Raw genomic sequence first — 22752 nt, forward strand, 5'->3', positions numbered from 1 at the left:
AACACACTCACACAAGCATGTGTGTTCATTTGTGAGAGTCTCATGCATGAATTCCTAGAGCGTACTTAAAATTTAATTAAAAATTTAACTTAAAAATTTATTTGGTGTTATTTATTTGTGTAATTTGGCAAAAACAGATATTGTAATATGAACACAAGTTCAGTACATAATCATAGGGCTTTCATTACAGTTATTACAGCTTTGACATCATTAAAAAGACCAGTGGGCCTGTAAATTGTGTTTAAAGTTCATGATGAATGAACAGAAATATAATCATTTTTATATATATTATGACTTATATAATATACGATAGACACAAATGAGAAACTTTCATTTTCCTTTCCTTCATTCAAATCAACAACACTACAACACTAATGTGAGTTCAAAAGATGTAGGTGAAATGAATTAATTATATGCGTGGGAAACCCACGCAGACACAGAGAGAACACACCACACTCCTCACAGACAGTCATCCGGAGGAAACCCACGCAGACACAGGGAGAACACACCACACTCCTCACAGACAGTCACCCGGAGGAAACCCACACAGACACAGAGAGAACACACCACACTCCTCACAGACAGTCATCTGGAGGAAACCCACGCAGACACAGGGAGAACACACCACACTCCTCACAGACAGTCACCCGGAGGAAACCCACGCAGACACAGAGAGAACACACCACACTCCTCACAGACAGTCACCCGGAGAAAACCCACGCAGACACAGAGAGAACACACCACACTCCTCACAGACAGTCACCCAGAGGAAACCCACGCAGACACAGGGAGAGTTCAAAAGTCTGTTCCATGAAACTTCCCATACTCTCCCTCTCTCACACAAAACTATGTAAGTCATGGCTTCAGGTGCCTGAGGCACACAATACACCCCACCAGCTGCCACCTGACTGTAGGCCGAGGTGACTTCCCGGGTTCACAAAGTGACACACCCGTGCAACTGCTTAGCCAAGGACACAACGTTCTGGCATGGAACATAACTGCCTCAAGACACAGCCTTCAGAAAGTGACATGCAGCTAACCCTTTTTAGGTGCCTTTGAGTTTGGAGCAAGTGAAAAACAGACTTTAAAAGAGCTTCCAAACATTGCTTCTCGCATGCATGGATGTTAATGCCATGCTATTACTAACGGAGGTGCCTCATATTTTCATTATGATTATTGATCTGATGTTGAAACGGTATTCCCATTCAAAGTCAGGAGTCTAATAGAGATTTTCCACTGCGTGGCATCGGCGCACCCGCTGTCTTTGAAAAACACAAAAATGGTGGCAGTTACCAGGGCTAGACGATATGGCCAAAGTTTATATCACAATACATTTCTAAATTTGAGTCAACACGATAAAAACAACATAAAAGCCAGAGGAAAACAGCCGAGAACAAACAAGAAACATGCTATCACCTATTTACTTATGTTGCTTTTGTTTTTTAGATTGAACATGGCTACACGCTACAATTCTCTCAGATTCCCCAGTCTTCCTTGTTGCAGTGTCCTGCTCTTGATTAATTCTTTCGTCAGTCACTGAGACAAAAAGCTTTTGAATCTTTTGTAAACCCCACGGCGTAATGTAATGAGCCTCTATTATTTGGATTTTTAAAAAATGTAACTTGGACATTTTACAAGCAGCTAATTTGGGCTGGAGCTCTGCTTTTCACAGCATAAACAAGTTCCTCTGGCCAATCAGCGCTCTGCAAGGTTTACACATCCCATTTAGTACCTACTCCGCTCACTTCGTACCAGGTGCGAACAGAGACTAAAAACGTACCCGGTTCCAGGGACCAGGTCCCAAATTTGGCCTGTGGAAAAGCAAAACAGCTGAGCCAAGCCAAGTCGAGTAGGGTACATGCAGTGGAAAAGCACCATACAAGTTCACAAATGGCCTTGCTCTCTTTCTGGGTCCTCCTCCTCCTCCTCACCCAACACAAACCCAATGCCAGGCAGTGTGGGAGTCTGTAAGCTCACAGAACAGATCTGGACATTTCACGTTCTCGTCCAATTCCACTCAGTTTTCCAATGGCACTGTGTATATAGCACTCTTGGAGGGCTCCTAGTAAACTGGTGGAAGTGACAGCATAAAACTGGGGAGAAAACCGTTCATATAAAACCTCTCTCCCCCACTTAGTTTAGACTGACATCATAGTAAGTGTCTGCAATTCCAGCTGCTTGTGAATGACAGCATTCCACTGCCTGCGAACTTGAGCAGCAAGTCTAGCATTTCAATGAAATTACTATGGGTCAGTTATTTTAGGGGACATTCAAGTTATGAGTGCACGGACTGGCTACATATTGGATCTGACAGCCTGATCTGAAACGTCTAAATATTCAAGCTGACCACAGCAGGTCAAAGAGAGGTCACAAAGAATGTTAAACATTTAAAGCCACCCTGTATCTGCAGTTTTGTCTACTGCGCCCCTAGCCACATTTAAAAAAAACGCTATAGAGAAATAAAGAAAGGCAAGAAGCCGAAGTGAGGAAGTTATTATCACAGCAGAGAACACTGCGGTGGACTACTTTTGTGAAAGTCTGCAGGTGAAAATGAGTTAGTGCTGGCCATACTGTTTGAAGATTAAAACATGCACGGCTGAGCACTGAAAACATTTGGTTTCTGGCATAAGGACTATGCTTTTGTAAGAACAGAACTGTAAAACGATAAAGCGATAATTGTTAAGTCATAGTTCAGTGACTATGTGAAATCTCCCACGATAACCATCTCACATTCTATGGCTGCAAAACTGAACACATCAACTACTTATTTGTGTATTCCTCAGTTAACTAAGAATAGCTGACATTAAATGTTGGTACAAACAGGACTTATCGTTATTCATTCATTATCTGTAACCCTTATCCAGTTCAGAGTCGCGGTGGGTCCAGAGCCTACCTGGAATCATTGGGCGCAAGGCAGGAACACACCCTGGAGGGGGCGCCAGTCCTTCAAAGGGCGACACACACTCACACCTACGGACACTTTTGAGTCGCCAATCCACCTACCAATGTGTGTTTTTGGGAAGGTGAAAACACCACACTCACCCGGGGGAAACCCACGCAGACACAGGGAAAACACACCAACTCCTCACAGAGTCACCCGGGGGAAACCCACGCAGACACAGGGAAAACACACCAACTCCTCACAGACAGTCACCCGGAGGAAACCCACGCAGACACAGGGAGAACACACCACACTCCTCACAGACAGTCACCCGGAGGAAACCCACGCAGACACAGGGAGAACACACCACACTCCTCACAGACAGTCACCCGGAGGAAACCCACGCAGACACAGAGAGAACACACCACACTCCTCACAGACACTCCTCACAGACAGTCACCCGGAGCGGGACTCGAACCCAAAACCTCCAGGTCCCTGGAGCTGTGTGACTGCGACACTAACCTGCTGCACCTCCGTGCCGCCCCAGGACTTATCAGTTTCTGAAAAATCACAGGGTTACTACATAACAAACAGTCTGCTCTTCTGAGATTCCAAAGGAAGTAATAAACCAATTGTGATGCAAATAAACAACACAAAAAAATGAAGGTTATTTAATAGTTTTACATCAAATCTAATGCTGGGCTCTTAATGGAAATCCACATTCCGAACATAACACTAGTCAAAAACGTCTAAATGCTGGGCCACATCAGTCATCTTTGTTGTCACCAAGTCAGCAGCAGCAATGGCCATGATCTGTCAAACGCATTCATTTCACTGGCAATGGTTAATAATAAATCAGAGGCCAAACACCGGTGCATATTTGTTTAGTTATTGTAATATGATTCATGTGATTAACAACGAGAATTATATGTAATATAAAGACTTATCTTCCCAAAGCAATACACGTGCTGGACAAACCTGTTGTGTGATATCCAGAGAGTTAAAAACGATAAAGACAAAGTCCAACAAGTCTATTCTGTTGTAACCGATCTTAACTGGAACAATAACAGTCCCACGATCACGAGCCCCATACCGAGAAATATCATAGTGATTGTATAAAAGCCATCACCATGAAGTCCCAGTAGGTTTCAACGTAGCACTACATCTACACACTCCTTTAAAACTGACCTTATGATCCGTCCTCTTCTACATACACAGCCACAGCTGCGTTTAACACACATCCTTATAAACACTCCAAATACATGTGTTTGAAAGGATTACCCCATATACCCCCATAGAGCACATTGTAGAGATCCGCACAACTTTTTACCTTCGGAAGTGTCTATCAGCCCCTTCTAGCTCTGTAAGAAACTGATTCATCACTCTGGGCGTCTTTTAGCTCGTAGCAGCTAGCGCCAGAGGCGTCTCGGAGGAATGCTGTGTTAAGGAGTGATGATGATTTGTCGAGTCTGAGCGCATAGCTCCCATTTGTCTGCATCAACAAGCATCGAACTGATAAAGCATTCGCTGTGAGCGACGGAAGGACAAATTGCCTGGCGACAGACACACAGCCGAGCGCGGTGACACAGGAAACACTCCACACCAGGGGCCAACAACTATTACAGCAGCGTTGATTTATATATAAATAAATAATAAAGAAAGAAAGCAAGCTGCAGTTGTTTCATAAAAGTGAGCAAGTGAAAAGCATACAGGAATTTATGGTGTCATAAACTTCAGGGCTGTAAGATATCAGCAAAACATTAGATTTCGATCTTATTACATCAGTCTTCAGTTATGATTTCTCGTGTAATGTGACTCTCCTTTTCACAGTTGCACCCAGCGTTTGTGAATTATGAAAACGTGCAAAAAAAACCTGAACGCAAAAGGCCCAAATAAAAAAAACATACACAACATATAATCTTTGTCCAATCAAAAACATGTATCTTCCAAAATAGTGACTTTACATGAGAAGAATTTCAATGGAATGTAAAGAGATTTTATTTTACGTAATTTTGGAGCAGGGCGGCACGGTGGTGCAGCAGGTAGGTGTCGCAGTCACACAGCTCCAGGGGCCTGGAGGTTGTGGGTTCGATTCCCGCTCCGGGTGACTGTCTGTGAGGAGTGTGGTGTGTTCTCCCTGTGTCTGCGCGAGTTTCCTCCAGGTGACTGTCTGTGAGGAGTGTGGTGTGTTCTCCCTGTGTCTGCGTGGGTTTCCTCCGGGTGACTGTCTGTGAGGAGTGTGGTGTGTTCTCCCTGTGTCTGCGTGGGTTTCCTCCGGGTGCTCCGGTTTCCTCCCACAGTCCAAAAACACACGTTGGTAGGTGAATTGGCGACTCAAAAGAGTCCGTAAGTGTGAGTGAATGTGTGTGTGTCTGTGTTGCCCTGTGAAGGACTGGCGCCCCCTCCAGGGTGTATTCCCCGCCTTGCGCCCAATGATTCCAGGTAGGCTCTGGACCCACCGTGACCCTGAATTGGATAAGCGGTTACAGATAATGAATGAATGAATGAATTTTGGAGCATTTGTATTGGTCCATTCACTTATTTGCGTGAAGGACAAATTCTGTGTCCCAATAAGGTAGTAAAATAATAATGGACAAAAAACGGAGATACATGCTTTTGATTGGACGGTGACGATATACAAAATCAGATCTCACACAGTGCTGCAAGTACAAATGTTATTGAAACCACAGTTCTTTCACTGTATTTTCTTTGCACTGTTTCTTCTAATCAATCTTTACCATCAACTATTTAACTACACATACACACAACCCACGAGGAACGCTCTTGTACACGCAAATAACGTCTAATCTCTGGTGTAGAAGATTGTGGGAAATTAAAACAAGAAGGTGTGCCAAGGCCTCTGTTTGGCTCCTTTGTGGTTTACACTCAAGTAAATGTGAAATGTTATAAACTGTGTGCAGTCTGTGATGGATATGGTGACTTCTATATATTAAGTTTCATACCCTCCTCCAAAAGTTACATAGTGCAACATACCCAGGTTTGTGGCTGAAGTAGCAACGACAGAAGCTCTGTTCTCCACTGTGACATTTCAGTGTAGCATTTTTACAGTAAATAACACTACCTAGTGTTCCTTTAATCAAACGCAGCAATGTAACTGAACACCTCTGATACACAGTATCGGCCGAGCCTGGTTCTAGACGCTAAGACGTTTGTGAGTGTGTGAGGGGATTGAGATGCTGAGAGAGAGATCCAAAAATCCTACTATGAGTAGGTGTTTGCCGTGTTGGAAATCAAAGACAGTAAGAAGCAGCATTCTGTATCATCTCGGATACAGAGGAAAAGGGGGAAACAAAAATAATAAAAAAATAAAAACCCTGGCTGCAGCTCATGTCCAAAAAGCTCCACACTAAAAACCACCCTCAACGCTCAGCTCTTTTATGGCCTAGTTTGTATTTTTAAAAATGTGTTAAATGTGTCAAGGATATGAAGAGAGAGAGGGGGGGGGGTGTGGAAGAGAGCAAGTGTACATCATGGCTGACGAGCAGAGCCATCTGAGGCCCTGGATGTAAAATTAGCAACATGGTTTCCATGCTGAACTTCATCAAATCATCTTTTATAACTCTTCCTTTTTGCCTTTCTCTCCGTAGTCTTGCCAGTGAACTCAAGTTACACAACCACGGTCACCAGACACGGCAGCTCCCCCGAGCAGCTGTACCAACCTGTCAGAGACCACCCGCAACGTACAGAGCACTATGTTTAACCCTCCAACGTCTACAGTTACAATTGTCGCTTTTCTATGCTAAATAAACGTAACTCAAGTCATAAACGTTTTGGGCAAGTGACCACAAACGGACCTCATTAATATTCAGTGACCCCAGACTTATTCACCCCATTCAGGGGTTTACTGTATGTTGGTAATTTTTATTTGTATGTTAGTTTTTCTAGAGCTTACATAGAACTTCGAGAAGTTTCGTTCACAAGCTAGTCCCGCCCTCCCCTACTCCGATTGGTTCGCTAGAGTGAGAAGGGGGCGTGGTGAAGTAGCCTAAAATCTTCTGATTGGACGGTCTGACTGTAGAGCTACCGTTATTGGTCGATAACCTTCTCTGTAAACATTTAATTGGTCAGTCTGCACGTCAGTAGTCGTCCACCACCCCCCACCCCCCGGAAACGTGTCCTCTTTTTCACCATCTCAGATCTGGTCACCCTAGTTGGCAACATCTCACAACCAAAGGAATATCATTGGCACTCAACTGCCTGTAAACATCGAGTAAATGTGGAAACAGATTCCTTTACATGAGCTTTTCAATCAGTTTCCAAAGGTACCGTCCACACGGCTACGGACATATTTAAAAACAGATTTTCATCCCTCTGTTTTTGAAAATATCCATAGCACCTCTTAAACAAACCCTAGTTGCTTCTGAGGCTCCCTTCTTAGTGTAATTCATATTTGAAGCACTGCCCCCGAAACCAATGAGGAAGGGAGAAGATGGGGGTGGTTTCCTGCCCTCCTCCAAAATAGCAGCTTTTTCAGTGCTGAGCCCAGGGCTCCTTTCTCAGTATTACAAGTCATCGCAATGATTCTGGATCTGTCATTTTAATGTAAAAATATTACATAGTGTTCCTTTAAAGTGAGACATCAAAACACCATGGAGCATGAAAGGAACTGCAGATTTGCCCCAATTCACTCCACGCTACTCAAGTAAATCTTAATAGTGCATTATATATTTCTGATACTAGTCCAGAGCAGACAGCACAGGCACAGAGAGGAGAACAAGAAGTGGGGAAGAGGTAAGTGAAGACTGGAAGAAGAAGAGGCAGGAGGGAGGAGACAGCAGACAACGAGAAAAAAGAGGTAGAAGAGAAGGAACATGGATGGGGGAGAGAGAGAGAGAGAGAGAGAGAGAGAGAGAGAGAGCGGTTGAGATTCATCTATCCCTGCAGGTCCTTTTTTTTTTTTTGTAAGACTATAGAATGTCACCTGTTCTATTTATACAGCCACAGGGGGAGCAGGCGGCCCGAGCCTGGTCATTCAGCCACCTTGAAGCATTCCACCAAGGAGAACTGAGAATGTGTGTCTGCGCAGGCACGGAAAGACAAAGTAAAACAGTGAAAGAACAGAGAAAGAAATGAAAGTAGACTTTGGAAAAGCTGAGAGAAGGTCTTTTCTAAGCCAAAGCTCATAGAAATGCACTTCTACACTGCAGATCAGAATTGGAATGCAACTCCAACTCTACAGCAATAAACAATAAAAATCTCTCAAGAAAAGACAACCCCAACCTCCACTTCTGTCAAATCACCTCCATTTACTTTAAACGTGCTGACAATTGCCTTCAGATCTCTAGTCTGCTGATAGAATGGGGCACTACAGATTGGGAGCATACCAGCCCATGCTCCCCATGCCCAATGTCAATCATCAGCTAGAGAGGGATAAAGAACAACACCAACACTGGGCTTCGTACTTAAATATGATAAACAATGCAGTTCATTTGCTAAATTCCATTGAAATACATTGTGTTTGTGTAAGTAATCTCATCCTATAGGTACAGCATGTCGCTCCAGAACTTCAGAGCATGACGTTTCACTGCATCACTGCATTGTTTTTTAAATTTAAATAAAACAAAATATATAATTCTGCCCTTTTTATATTTGTATTCTATATTTCATTTAATCGCCACTAAATCAAAGAACACCTCAAAATAACAGCCAAATATTAGACTTGGTGCATCTATGGAGCAAGTGACCGGTAGCTGGCCGACATTTCCTCAACCTCCGTCTGAGACCACTAGACCCCGTTTACCTTTGAAAACCTCGACCAACATCCTGTCCCGAAGTTCGTAAGTGATTTTGGGTTTATGTGCCTTGTGTCCCATTTATGAAATTTGTAAAAGCACAGTGCGCCAGACCACACTTAAATGCACACTAAACACACCCTTTCCCAACACACTTGTGGCCTTGGAGAGTACTTGATTATGTTTGCTAAATGTTTGCTAATTCTGCAAATATCTCATGGAAGAAGTGTGCACTTAAGCTAGACCACAAACCATAAGTAGTATGTCAGAGCAGCTAGATCCCGATCCATTGATAACAACATATTCACTGCCTATGTTGCCTGCCAATTAAATTTGTATATGGCAGAAACTACACGTTTTGAGACAAGGCTAATTACGAGCATCAAAAGAACACTTAGTGGATTAAGAGTGGCAATAAAAGCTGTTATTGATGACTAGACTGACAGTGAGTAACGACTTAAGCCTTGTCCCCACAAATCTGGACAGTTTTGAAAATGTAATTTTTTTTTTAAGAAATACCCTTCCAGAAAAATATGAAAATGATTGCATTATCATGCCAGTCCAGTAAGTGGCCATAGTACCTTTTAAAGTCATAGATTGAATCCCAAATTGCTCCATTCTCCCTATGTAGTGCAATACGAACTCATGAAATTACTGAATCTAGTCCTTAATAGTGCTTTGAATATTTCAATAAAACATATACAGGGGGTCCTCGACTTACGATGGTGATCCGTTCCTACGTCGCGTCATAAACCGATTTTCGGTGTAAGTCGGAACATACGTACATACGGTACGTAAATAACATACTGTAAGCACTTATCCTATACTAACACCTATCCTCCTTGGTCCTGAGCCGCGTAACCGTGTATTCTTCCGCCGCGCACAACAAACACGAAGTTCACGTTACAACGTTTACGACGCAAAATCACTTAAGTCAAAACAAGGCTTTATACAGTAAATGGGAGATGTGTCGTAACCACGAAACATCGTAACTCGGGACTGACGTAACCCGAGGACCTCCTGTATATTTATTCATCGGGAATCAGAAATCTAGTGCTATCTGTAATATTGTAGTTTTCGACTCATGTACGTCACTATATAGGGAATGAGGAGCTATTTGTATTTCAGCTACAGACAGGCATGCTCCATGATGTCAGCTATTTAAAACAGCTGTTTAGCACCCATTAACACGACAACTGACAACATGCGTTTTCAAAACTCTCCTAGAGAGAATTTTCAATGATCTAAATTGCCATTTTCATGGCTGCAAGGCGGGAATACACCCTGGAGGGGGCGCCAGTCCTTGCAGGGCGACACACACACTCACACCTAGGGACACTTTGACTAGACAGTCCACCTACCAATGTGGGTTTTTAGACTGTGGGAGGAAACCCACGCAAACACAGGGAAAACACACTGTGAATTTTCACCGTGAGGCCAAAATGCAGAAATGTATTTATTTATTTTTTAAATATTCATATACGTGTCTGTGGGGGCTTAATTCCATGAGAGGATTCATGTGTCAAAATGGCACTGGAATTCTTATAAACAAAGCCATTGTTTGCGAGTTTCAACCAGCAGATGAGTTTGAAATATCCGCATCAAACCTGGAGAGAGCAGTGATGGGAGACGCTCCTTTGGCTCCAGATGGAGCCAGTGGCGTAGCTGTCAAAAGCAAGCCATCACGGCAGTGCAGTCATGACCACATTGCCTTATTTGATCATAACAAATGTAGGAGGTGAGCTGCAAAAGCCCTGTGCTCTGACTCCCATTAAGCGCTGCGGTTGGCCAGCCACAATCAAAAACAATCTGGACAGACCCATTAGAGGGCACACGCCTGACGCAAACAGCGCCCCAGCGTTTCGTCACCTCCTCAATGAACAGTCCAAAGTCCAGAAGCCTTGTTTGCACTGCCAGCGGTGACCATCTTAAGTGGGAGGTGCGCATGAAACTCGCCCTTTTCCCTCTGCTGATCTGCAAACAGTCGAGTAATTTTTCCAACAGTAGAGTTAGTTGAGAGTTGAGCAGCTGATGGCTGGTCTGAGGTTATGGCAAAATAAATAAATAAATAAACACTGTCCAAACAATTTGAATGGAAAACATAATGGACATGAAATAATTACCACCAGTGGCAGAACTGAAAGTGAAAGTGCCTTTGGAGGCAGAGGCCTCTCTTGAAAGTACTCCACCAAACCAGAGTCTCACCACATTAATCCTCAGCAGGTTGGCAACTGCGAGGAACTGCAGGCCAAATTCAACAGGCTTCCTGCAAATTTCATTCATACAAGGAGGCAAGCTGTTGTTCAGCATAAATGCAGCAAGACAATAAGAGGTTGTTCCCAACTTGTGCCAACTTCTGGGTCTGGGTCTGTTTGAGTTTAGGCAACAATATTTTTGGTCGACACACACTGATATAGGTGCTTCATCTGCATCCTCATGACTCTATACAGCTGTAAGTTCACTCAGTTCCAGCAACGGGTATTCCCACTAGGTTTGGGCAGTATAACACCAAGTATTTGGTGTGTGAAATTTCTGTTTTGTGTCCAAGTACACAGGCAAACAGTTCATTTATGTGCATTTAAAAGAGCCACAGGGAGGGGGCGCTGTGGGAGCTCACTGAATGCTGATGTCACTCTGAAAATGAGTGGAGAAAAACACAAGCCCACCGCAGTTGGGAATTTAGCACCGACTTTGGGTTAAAAGAGAAGAAGGAAGGTGTAACATATTTTAAAGGTGTAACATATTTTAAATAATTAGCAAATTTGTGTAGCCTATAGGGCGGCATGACGGTGCAGCAGGTAGTGTCTCAGTCACATAGCTCCAGGGGCCTGGAGGTTGTGGGTTCGATTCCCACTCCAGGTGAGGAGTGTGGTGTGTTCTCCCTGTGTCCGCGTGGGTTTCCTCCGGGTGACTGTCTGTGAGGAGTGTGGTGTGTTCTCCCTGTGTCCGCGTGGGTTTCCTCCGGGTGACTGTCTGTGAGGAGTGTGGTGTATTCTCCGTGTCTGGGTGGGTTTCCTCCGGGTGCTCCGGTTTCCTCCCACAGTCCAAAAACACACATTGGTAGGTGGATTGGCGACTCAAAAGTGTCCGTAGGTGTGAGTGACTGTGTGTGTGTTGCCCTGTGAAGGACTGGCGCCCCCTCCAGGGTGTATTCCCGCCTTGTGCCAAATGATTCCAGGTAGGCTCTGGACCCACCGCGACCCTGAACTGGATAAGGGTTACAGATAATGAATGAAAGTGTAGCCTATACCAATAATAATAACCAAAAATTTAATCTTTGCAAATTCACTTTGGATTAAAACAAAAATTATTTTCATCATTGGTTGTATATAAGACAACCCTTATCTTCAGTACTTGTACATTTCTGTACTTTTTAGTTTTATTAGGTGTAATTCATTTAGACTTTTATCAAAGATTTACTGCTGGTTCTGCATAAATGGTTTCTAGAGGGGCACTAATTAGTGCAGCGACTTTTTTTTGTAGAGCAATGGAGAGGGTGAGGGACAGTGTCTTTGAGTGAATGTGTGTAATCACTTTTCATTGTGTTTCAGTAATAAATTCTGAATGACTCGATATCAATTCTCACATGTTTTTTTTATAAGACAGGCTCGTTTAACGGTTAGTGTTGCTATCTGAGAGTCGCTGACACTTCACATTAGATGGGACTGCACGGGCGGGAGCAGGAGTTAACATCTGAACTGTGGGCGGGAGCGGCACAGAAGTTGCTGATTTTTTTTTTTTTACGGGAGCTGAAACTTGCTCTCTCAGAAATAGGGTATTTATTCGTCAGCACTTGGCGGTGTGCGCTGTCGGGCTGAGCTGAACTGCACAAGCAACTTTGTGCTCACGGATATAAGTCTCAGCACAGCCCTACAGTGCACCACGCACATCCACCCACAATAACGCCGTATAATGTGAGAATATTTTGAGACAGAATGATGGTATGAAAATTTGAAAATGATTTCCCCCATCCCCAATTCCCACATCAAAAATAAAGTTTCAGGAAGATACCAGTCTAAATATTCGGCATGCACAAAATATTTGCTACTCAAATGTTACCATACTAGCATTTGCACTAGCAATAACACTTATATTTGGACAAATTAAGGCATTCACATACGACACATGCCAATAGTTTGGTCATTATAACACATGCGCATCTTCAACCTCGCCACATTCATTAATAAATATTTTTTTCCTCAAATTTTTAAGTAGTTTCCAAAGGATAAAACAAAGGCTATAGGTATTTATCTCCTGTGTGATTAGATCTCTGCCGTATGACAGGCAGAATCTAGGCTTCATCAGATCTCACCCAAACAGGGAATATTTCATTTTAAAGAAAACATGCAGACAGGGCTATGTTTTGACCAAGTACAGTCAATGGTAAAGTTCGTCAAGCTGGGCTCCTCCACAGCCTGATAAGGCCTTGGGAGCGGGCCGAGGCCAGCAGCAGGATTCTTTGCTCTAGGGAAAGGCGTGGAGTGATGTGCATGGAGGGCAGCGAGGCGGGCAGAAATGAATGTCTTTGGCTGCAAGTCAAGCTCCCACTCTGCTAAAGCCAAGGAGAACTGGTCACAGTGGCCACCTCACACACAGCCGTAGTTCAAGGCAGCACAGCGAAGCTTAGAGTGATGCTTTAGCAAAAAAAGCATATTACACAAGTTCCAGATCAGCCAAGACATGTTTGGTGTCTGAGGTCTGCTTCTTTAATACTGCTGCGACTGAAAGGGGATTGTAGCTAACAGTCACCAAAGCTTTTACCTCACCAATTACAAATGTCTCAATAATCCCAAACATTAAGATGGTACGTTTTTCCAGGTTATACGCTATGAAATCATATACAAAATTTGCATTGAATAAATACAATAGAAGGAGCCACTGTCAGCCCTTCACCCCCACCCCTTGGATCCCTGGAACCTTGGTGCTCTCCATTGAACCAGCCCGTTTCCACCAGTTTAGATAGGAACCAATGATACGTCATCAACTGGGGGAGGTTGGGAGGTGCTCGGTTCCAGTTTCACTGTGACTGAATTCAGCAACACAGTAAGAGCCAGAGACAAACAGACAGTCTCAGGTTATTGGTTTATCCAATGTTTACATACAGCAGGGTCAGATCAGAGCGAGATATGACACACGTGTAAATGTTGCAGTTCTGAACCGTCCTGCTGAGCTTGTGAACAGCAGGGAAAAATAGCCACGTGCCTTGTTTTGCACTTAATACAACCTCAGAACACACACAAACTGAGCATGCCATAAACATCCAGCTCCGCAGCACCATAACGCTTTATTTGAAGCTCTGAGCTCTTTCTGGAGCTTCGTTAGCGTGACATGGCGACAGTCGTTTTGATGGTTCATGTTAAAGAACTCACTAATCTTTGGCTCTAACTGGGAACTCATTTTTCTGGTTCGCAAACCACACCAAAGTAGGTTCACGAACAGGAACGATCCAGTTCCTGATTCTGGCCAAATGTTTGGTAATTTCTGAAAGGATATAGTGATGCACTAAAACGAGCAATGATTTGTCCAATTTTCCATAGGAACATGCCTTATAACAATTTGGTTAAACTTAAGCTTCTTCTAATGCACACTCTACAGCATCTTACAGATTTAATAATGCATCAAGCTGACTGAAGAGAACACTAAACATTTGTAAAGTACTCTATGGATACCAAATTTTCTAATGATAACCAAACTGATAAAATATCACATGACCCGCCTGATGCCTCTTGACTGACAATACACTCGATTAGAAAATACGATACCAAACCATAACCAGGACTTTGTCAGGATAGTCAAAAGACTGAGCATAAAGTGTAGCGAGTAGAATACTTATGATCAAATGCTCTTGGATGACATATTTTTAGAGTTAATAACTGACGGAAACAACTATCTGCTAGAAATTGAGCCATGGCCTATTCTCGATAGCATCCCTGTCTTTAGAAAACCATATCTCTTTGGAGATTTGGAGCATTTTGATTGATCCATTAATCAAAAAGAACATCAGCTGTGCTCAACTGACACAGTAAGCTAAAAATTGACAAAAATTAAGAAACAGGTTTCTTTGTACAGCGACGAAATCTAACTTAATTGTCACTAATCAGCATCAACTGGGACACTGGGCACACGTTGCACATCTGGATGAGCATCTCTTGTTCACTGATCATTTAGCGAGGTCTAAAGAATGTTTCAACAGAAACAGACACTCGGGTTTCTTCCACAGCTCTCCAACAGGAGCAGGTTCACATCATCTAAATCATAACCTAACGACAACTGTCAGACCACATCAACGTCTCTGCTTAGCGAGACGGAGTACCGTAGACTACTACAGCACAGCTCGGAAGCAAAGACATGTTTCACAAAGCCTATTAAGGATGTGGATAATCCAGACTAGTGGAGACTTATCCAGGGTTATGCTGACAGTTTTAACTACACAAGTAGGATTGGCCATTAGTAGGATGACTGAGCACCTTCTAGCTTCCTTTCTCATTTCTGCTTGGCTGAACCGGGGAAGTCAGGCACAATTAAAATGAATGCTATTGAGAATGAAGGGCAAAATAACATTAATAACTAAGTAATAATCTTAAAACCTGATAACGTAGATCATAAACATTAATATTACTTAACAACATTACTGAAAATGTACATACGAGCCATCACGCTAAACAGAGGCTAATGGATCAGATTCAGTAATGAAAGCTATGGTTAACTCCAGGAGACAATCCACAAAAGACTCCATTATCGGTATATCTCGCATTAAACTGTTGGCCAAATTTCTCATTACTGCTCTTTGCCCTCTTCTTCCTCACTCTCCATCTAGGCACTTATTTCTAAACATCGATTCCTATTTTAATGTAGCAGGCTTTTGTGGTCAAGAGCGGAAAAGAGGTCCTGCTAATAGGAAATGCATGGAGAGAGTGTCCGTGTCAGATATCATTAACAAACTCACCAAGTCATAGAACAAATACATCCGGCTCTTGAGACAAACCTCTACAGCTTGATAAAGCACCCATTTCTCTTTCCTTTAAGGATATGCAGAGAAGGGTGTAGTGTTATTCCCACTGCTGTTTCACCAGGCTTGGGCCATCGTTTTGAGATAAAAACAGAATTAGGAGCCTGTATGAAAGGGCAGCGATGATGAGAGTAATGATGACCTCAAATTGTCTCATCCTGGTAGCCGTAGCCCAAATCTGACAAACTCCAATGACCTGTCACTCACCGCTGACAGAATGGTGTGAACACCCATAAGATTTGAATGTTATCACACATTTGTGGTCAGGAAAAAGAACATATTGCTTTCAAAAGAAAAACGTATCTCCTTTGTGTCAAACTTTAGTTAACTACGTCGTATAAAGACACCAGCTGTCCTTCACATTGTGTGACAATTTCACCGTTTGCCACCGTTCTTCTATTGAAGTTTAAGGGTATATTTTCCTTCTTGTACATAATTACAGTTTGAGATACATGTTTTTATTTGGACAGCAACAAAATATGAAAAGCTACACATCTTGTACTATATTCTGAGCGAAAGCAAGGCACTTATCTGCAATGAAAACTGATCAAATTACAATTGGAGTCCAAAATGTGATGAATACTGAAAAGCCATAATGCTCACCAGGAAGTAAAGAAAGGGGTTTTCACCCTTCAAGTCCACAACACTCGAGTTCTACAATAATTACAATCTCAAATCTACAACGAATTTCTTCAGTCTTTACCTAGTGGTGTGCAAATTGTGGTAGAAGACATTTTGATAACACGCATCTCCATATTTGGACAGAGATGACAATACAACCGTATCTGGCGTAAGATTGTCAAGATAGCTGCCTTCAGTCAGTCTTTTTCTCATCTTGGCATGCTTAATGTCATCATACATTTTTTAGTTTTGGCTCTTGGAAACAGTGACGCTGCAAGACCCCCAGTCTTTGCAAAAATCATAATCTATTTATAAATAAATAAATAGCACCTCAATCTTTTAGACGTGAGAGAGTCCGTTTTTGAATTTCTTCTGTGCATATGGCATTAGTAAAAACCAGAGTTATGGTCAGTGTTCTTTAAGTACTGATAAAATCCATTAAATGCTCAGAAAGGCTTTAAAAAAATGATCTTCACAATGATAAAAACAGACATGCTTCCCACCTCTAAGTTGACTTCACCTTAATAGAATTTCTACCTACTGCAGGCAATACAATGCAAAATCCCTAGCCTTATATTCTGTCAGAATGACAAGTGCTGGATGATTAAACGGTGCTTAGACGACTGCTTGGAAGTAATCTCTGCATTTTTAAAAAACTACAGCAGGAATTTGTCGTCTGCATTCAAGTGCTCAGCTAAGTTAGCTTGACCAGCTGCTGAAAAACAACACACTGGATAAGTTAGCAAGGCAGCAACAATGTCAGGCCTCGGTAACAGAGGCCACCGCCAGCCAGAGACAAAAACAGCGACCACAACTCAATATAAATCACGGTGGACTACGTTCATTCAGATTTTCCTGCTGTCTCCACTCGAGGCCCTCTCCATTTCGGCCCACAAATGCTAGCTAGCTAACGGCTAGCGCGGTGGCTACCCGCTAAATGAATGTGAGGTTAGCGAACTAGCCGCAGAAAACATGACATTACAGCATAAACAGCAGAGAGCGGCTCTGAGCGGGGAACATGTCACTTTCATTGATTTGGGCGGAAAAAAAAGCCTTCAGCACGTCCCCGCGGCTACAACCCCTGCTTGGGAGGCTATAAACCCTGCAACCGTCAATGACGGTAACGACGCTGTGACGGCGGACCCACCAAGAAGGAGCAACTTTAATTCCCGCCTCGCGTCCCGCTTGTCTCGGCGCAGCTGCTTGTCGATCTCGGCGTTGATCCGTTTCGACTCCTTCGCCTCTTCGCTCAGGCAACAAGCCATCATCGACTCTAAAGTCATCGCCCCCTGCTTTTAGAGCCCGGCCTCGTCGTCCGGAGTCGGATCTGGACGCGGGGTCTCGAAATGTGGTCGTGGGAAAAAGGAATGAGAGGGGAAAAAAAAAATCCACAATCCCTGTTCGCCCCCGGTCGGAATAGAAGCAGCAGGGGCGAAAAAAGGAGGCGAACTGGAAGGGAGGAGGTGGGGGGAGGAGGAAGAGGAGGAGGAGGAGGGGACTGGTGTTGGGGAGCCAGGCGCTCAAGTAGTCCCCTCACACCGGGAAAGGTCTCCGTCCACAGCCGCTTCAAGTCTGGGTTCTCAGTTGCGGAGGAAGACGGAGGAGGAGGCGGTGGTGGAGGAGGAAGAAGTAGTGGTGGTGGTGTTGGAGAAGAAGAAGGAGGCCCTGAGCCTTGGTTTCTTGAAAGTGATAGGAAAAATCCAAGGCAACCCCCACCCACCCCCCGCTTTCCGTATGACACTCCCCCAGCGCCTCGGCTCTCTCACGGTCTTCAGCGGTTCTCCAGGGTTCAGCAGCGGCTCTGGACACTCACACCGAGCCACAGCCCTCTCTCTGTCTCTCTCCCTCTATCTCTATCTCCACCTCCACCCTGCTGCTAATGGTGAAGAGATGACCCGCAAAAAGAAAAAAAAAAGACTGCAGCGCCCGAGCAGTGAACAAAGAACCCGCCGTGTGTGTACTAGCACTTAACAATAAACCAAGCCCTGAACCCAGAGTTGTAGAAGTAATATATAAAGATTAATCCATTAAAACTGACGTCTGGTAATAATCCTCCATTATGAGTCCATCACTGAGAAATGCAGATGTTACCAGTAACCGCTCCCTCCCCATTAACGTAGTTAACATGAACCTGTGGTGGTGTTTTTGTGTTAAAATACATATCACGAGTATTTAAATCAGCACCGCAAATAAGCAGTGCTCCAAAGTCTCAAAATGGGCAGATTCAGGCAGCCAGGGCTTCCTATGTCATAAAGCGAAGGAACCAACCCTGTCACCTTGCAGGGAGGGGCTTTTGAGTAGCATGCGTATGTTGGAAGGGTGGGTGGAGATAAGAGGTGTGGTCTAACTGTATATTTATTGATCCATGCACATTTAATGAAGCTGTAGGCTTAAAGCCATTTTAAGAGGATTTTTTTGGGGGGCAGGAACAATGGGCAGGGGGTTAGGGGCCTTGCTCAAGGGCAAGTGGATTGTGGATTGTGGCTGTGGATTGAGGGAGGAGACAGTGCTGTTCTTTCAATCCCCCTGCCCCCAATTTTACTGCTGGTTTTCAGGTTCAAACTGGTGACCTTCCAATCCCACGCCTACTTCTCTAACCTTTAGGCCATGGCTGACTGGGTTAGCAATGTCGCAGTGGGTTATAATGTGTATAGCACAAGCCGTTTAATACATTTACTTGTGGATTACTTGGTGTGTTCTCCTTGTGTCAGTGAGGGTTTCCTCCAGTGGTTTCCACCGAGTCTGAATCTGTATATTTCTGTAGAACAGAACGCTTCACGTAAAAGCAGCCGTAATGGTTTTGTTTACACCTTATTGAATCAAAGTAGCTCCATTTACAGCTAAAACAACTGCATTGAAAGATATTAATCAACTCGTTTAAAATAGATCAAGAAGAGTAAACTTAAGATGTCTCATGAAAGTGGCCACAGATCTTCAGATCACCTCTACTCCATATTGGCTACATATGATAAGCAGATCACATGCTCAGGACAAAGTCGAGTGCACGCATTTTCCTAAGGGCTTGGATCACATGCAGGAAGTGCACTAGTTTAGTTCAGGCAAAGAGATGGTGTAATTGGACAGCCACGATTATGAAATTAGTTTAGCATTGTGCATATCCCTCAACCTACTCCTAACAGCAATGTGGAGGTGAGGAAAGCCATAGTGAAAAACAACAACAACAACACCTGCAGGTTAATCTGGATTTGGATTCACTGCCATGTCAAAGTTGTGGCCTACTGGTCTATTCAAGGTTTGAACATGGGGGTTATAAGCAATAGCAACTTCACGTCTTTGTAGATGGAGTAGGCGGTGGGTCATTATGTAGCTTGTGGCATGTCCACATAAGGAACCGCAAACCAGTCCTAAACCTATGTGAAAAATGTTCCGAAAGCCTGTGTAAATGTTCTTAGGTAGGTTTCCCCCTGAATATTACTAGGTTATTTGAATTCCAAGGTCATTGTGTAGTAGCACTGAGTATATTTCTACATACATGCTCTCGTGCACTTTGAACTGACGTTGCTTAAAGGTAAGTCTTATACTACACTACTACAACATTAATACATAACCCAACTGAGTGCTGAAATTGTAAGGTAGTGCTGTCACAGCATCTCGACTGATGAACAGACTTGACAAATCAAAGCTATATGTCCAGTTTGTATGTGGAAAACTGCTAAATAACCTTACAAAACTATTGATTGTTCATTAGAAGTTTACAAATGCTGAAAAATGATTAAATATTTCAGCGAAGTGTCCTAGCAATATTTTAAAAAGCTGCTAATCTGTAAGGGCAGCATGGTGGCGCAGCAGGTAGGGGGTTCTGGGTTTGAGTCACTCCGGGTGACTTTTGGAGTTTGGTGTGTTCTCCCTGTGTCTGCGTGGGTTTCCTCCGGGTGACTGTCTGTGAGGATTGTGGTGTGTTCTCCCTGTGTCCGCGTGGGTTTCCTCCGGGTGACTGTCTGTGAGGAGTGTGGTGTGTTCTCCCTGTGTCTGTGTGGGTTTCCTCCGGGTGACTGTCTGTGAGGAGTGTGGTGTGTTCTCCCTGTGTCCGCGTGGGTTTCCTCCGGGTGACTGTCTGTGAGGAGTGTGGTGTGTTCTCTCTGTGTCTGCGTGGGCTTCCTCCAGGTGACTGTCTGTGAGGAGTGTGGTGTGTTCTCCCTGTGTCTGTGTGGGTTTCCTCCGGGTGACTGTCTGTGAGGAGTGTGGTGTGTTCTCTCTCTGTCCGCGTGGGTTTCCTCCGGGTGACTGTCTGTGAGGAGTGTGGTGTGTTCTCTCTCTGTCCGCGTGGGTTTCCTCCGGGTGACTGTCTGTGAGGAGTGTGGTGTGTTCTCCCTGTGTCTGCGTGGGCTTCCTCCAGGTGACTGTCTGTGAGGAGTGTGGTGTGTTCTCCATGTGTCTGCGTGGGCTTCCTCCGGGTGCTCCGGTTTCCTCCCATGATCCAAAAAACACACGTTGGTAGGTGGATTGGCGACTCCAAAAGTGTCCATAGACGTGAGTGTGTGAGTGAAGGTGTGTTGCACTGCGAAGGATTGGCGCCCCCTCCAGGGTGTATTCCCACCTTGCGCCCTGTGATTCCGGGTAGGCTCCGGACCCACTGCGACCCTGAACTGCATAAGCGGTTACAGATAATGAATACTACTCCTCTGTGGTACAGTAAATAATCATATATCCTGGTCCTCCAGGAATGTTACTGTATATGACAACGCTGCCTCTGCATTGGCTTAATTCTGCAGTTCTGCAGACAGATTGTAACTCAATTTCTATTTAAGACCAAAATAAATCAGAAAATATACAGTTAATTATAGTTAAGCACTAACCCCAATGCTATTTACACTGTATGTCACTCCTCCCATCTTCAGTGATCTGGTTTGATTGCGAATCTTAGCATTCTGATGACTCAACCACCTTACATATCTGGGACGGACCATGATATTAATTTCAGTACTAGCAGGTACGAACGAAAAGGGGTTGACCAATATTTTGAAGCACTGTTTGATATATTTATTGTACTATAAAGAGTGTAATGTTTAGCTGCATTTGGTTCATTTTTACCGCACTGATAATTAGCCAAGAACACTTACACTTAGACAGACAGGTGCTAACAGTCTGGATGGTCCCCTATTTCCTTTGGTGCACGGAGTGTCCATTTCTTCCAAAAAGACTTGACATATTGATTTGTGTAACCACAGTGCATGTTTTAACTCTTCAGTGGTCCACCCTAGACGTGTCTGAGCCCAGAGGCTCCTGTTGGCATTGTAACATTTTTTTTTGCACTGCATTTGTGGATTTAACTGAAACAGAAAGGTTTGTCAAAGTAACCACGAGCCCATGTGATTACAGCAACTAAAAACGAAAGGCTTGATGAACACAGGTCTAGGCCTCTCTTGATGCTGCTTTTGTACCAAATCATGTTTACAGTCACTAATGCAATCTCCTGTTTCATATCACATCCATATTTAATTATTTCCATCATTACGCGCCCTAAACCCCATCACAAATGTTTCTCTGGATTGTGCTGCAGGACGTATTTTTAAAAACGACAGTATATTTATAGATCACTGTTTTCATTTGCCATCTTCAAAGTGTCCCAACATTTTCTGACTTTAAAAGATTACTAAGAGCAGACCTTCACCCAGTGATTCAGTGACAGCAGGGAGCCAGAGTCCAATACACCACAGATATTTGCTGACACCTATTGGCCATAGTTTGTATGGTAAGCAAAAGCCTAACTTGTCAGTAGACGGCCTACAGCTTTATGTAGAGGTTATGCAAAATAAAAATAAAATAACTAAAATTTCATATCACAGTAGTCTCTAAACAGATCATCGGGTATAAGATAATGTTATTGTTTGCATTAAAATGACCCTGCACTTACTGCACTTACAGAATCAAATCAAATATTTAAAAAGAAATTGTCTGAATTATCAAATGACACATACTGCCGTAAACTAATAAATAATAGAATGATATTCATTCATTCATTATCTGTAACCCTTATCCAGTTCAGAGTCGCTGTGGGACACGGAGAACACACCACACTCCTCACAGACAGTCACCCGGAGGAAACCCACGCAGACACAGGGAGAACACACCACACTCCTCACAGACAGTCACCCGGAGGAAACCCACGCAGACACAGGGAGAACACACCACACTCCTCACAGACAGTCACCCGGAGGAAACCCACGCAGACACAGGGAGAACACACCACACTCCTCACAGACAGTCACCCGGAGGAAACCCACGCAGACACAGGGAGAACACACCACACTTCTCACAGACAGTCACCCGGAGGAAACCCACGCAGACACAGGGAGAACACACCACACTCCTCACAGACAGTCACCCGGAGGTAACCCACGCGGACACAGGGAGAACACACCACACTCCTCACAGACAGTCACCTGGAGGAAACCCACGCAGACACAGGGAGAACACACCACACTCCTCACAGACAGTCACCCGGAGGAAACCCACGCAGACACAGG

At 43.9% G+C, this 22752-nt stretch overlaps 1 protein-coding gene across 2 annotated transcripts in view; it reads right to left on the reverse strand.

Moving 5' to 3' along the window:
• Positions 1-18125, reverse strand: part of LOC136679622 (guanine nucleotide-binding protein subunit alpha-11) — a 61422-nt gene extending 43297 nt beyond the window's left edge. For both annotated transcript variants that reach the window (XM_066658259.1, XM_066658258.1), the window contains exon 1: positions 17412-18125. In XM_066658259.1, coding sequence (XP_066514356.1) covers positions 17412-17547 — 136 coding nt within the window. In that variant the 5' untranslated portion in view covers positions 17548-18125. The remainder of the gene's footprint in view (positions 1-17411) is intronic.
• Positions 18126-22752: the final 4627 nt, after the last annotated feature.

Source organism: Hoplias malabaricus, chromosome Y (genome assembly GCF_029633855.1).
Source record: "Hoplias malabaricus isolate fHopMal1 chromosome Y, fHopMal1.hap1, whole genome shotgun sequence".
In the NCBI taxonomy this organism is placed as follows: domain Eukaryota; kingdom Metazoa; phylum Chordata; class Actinopteri; order Characiformes; family Erythrinidae; genus Hoplias; species Hoplias malabaricus.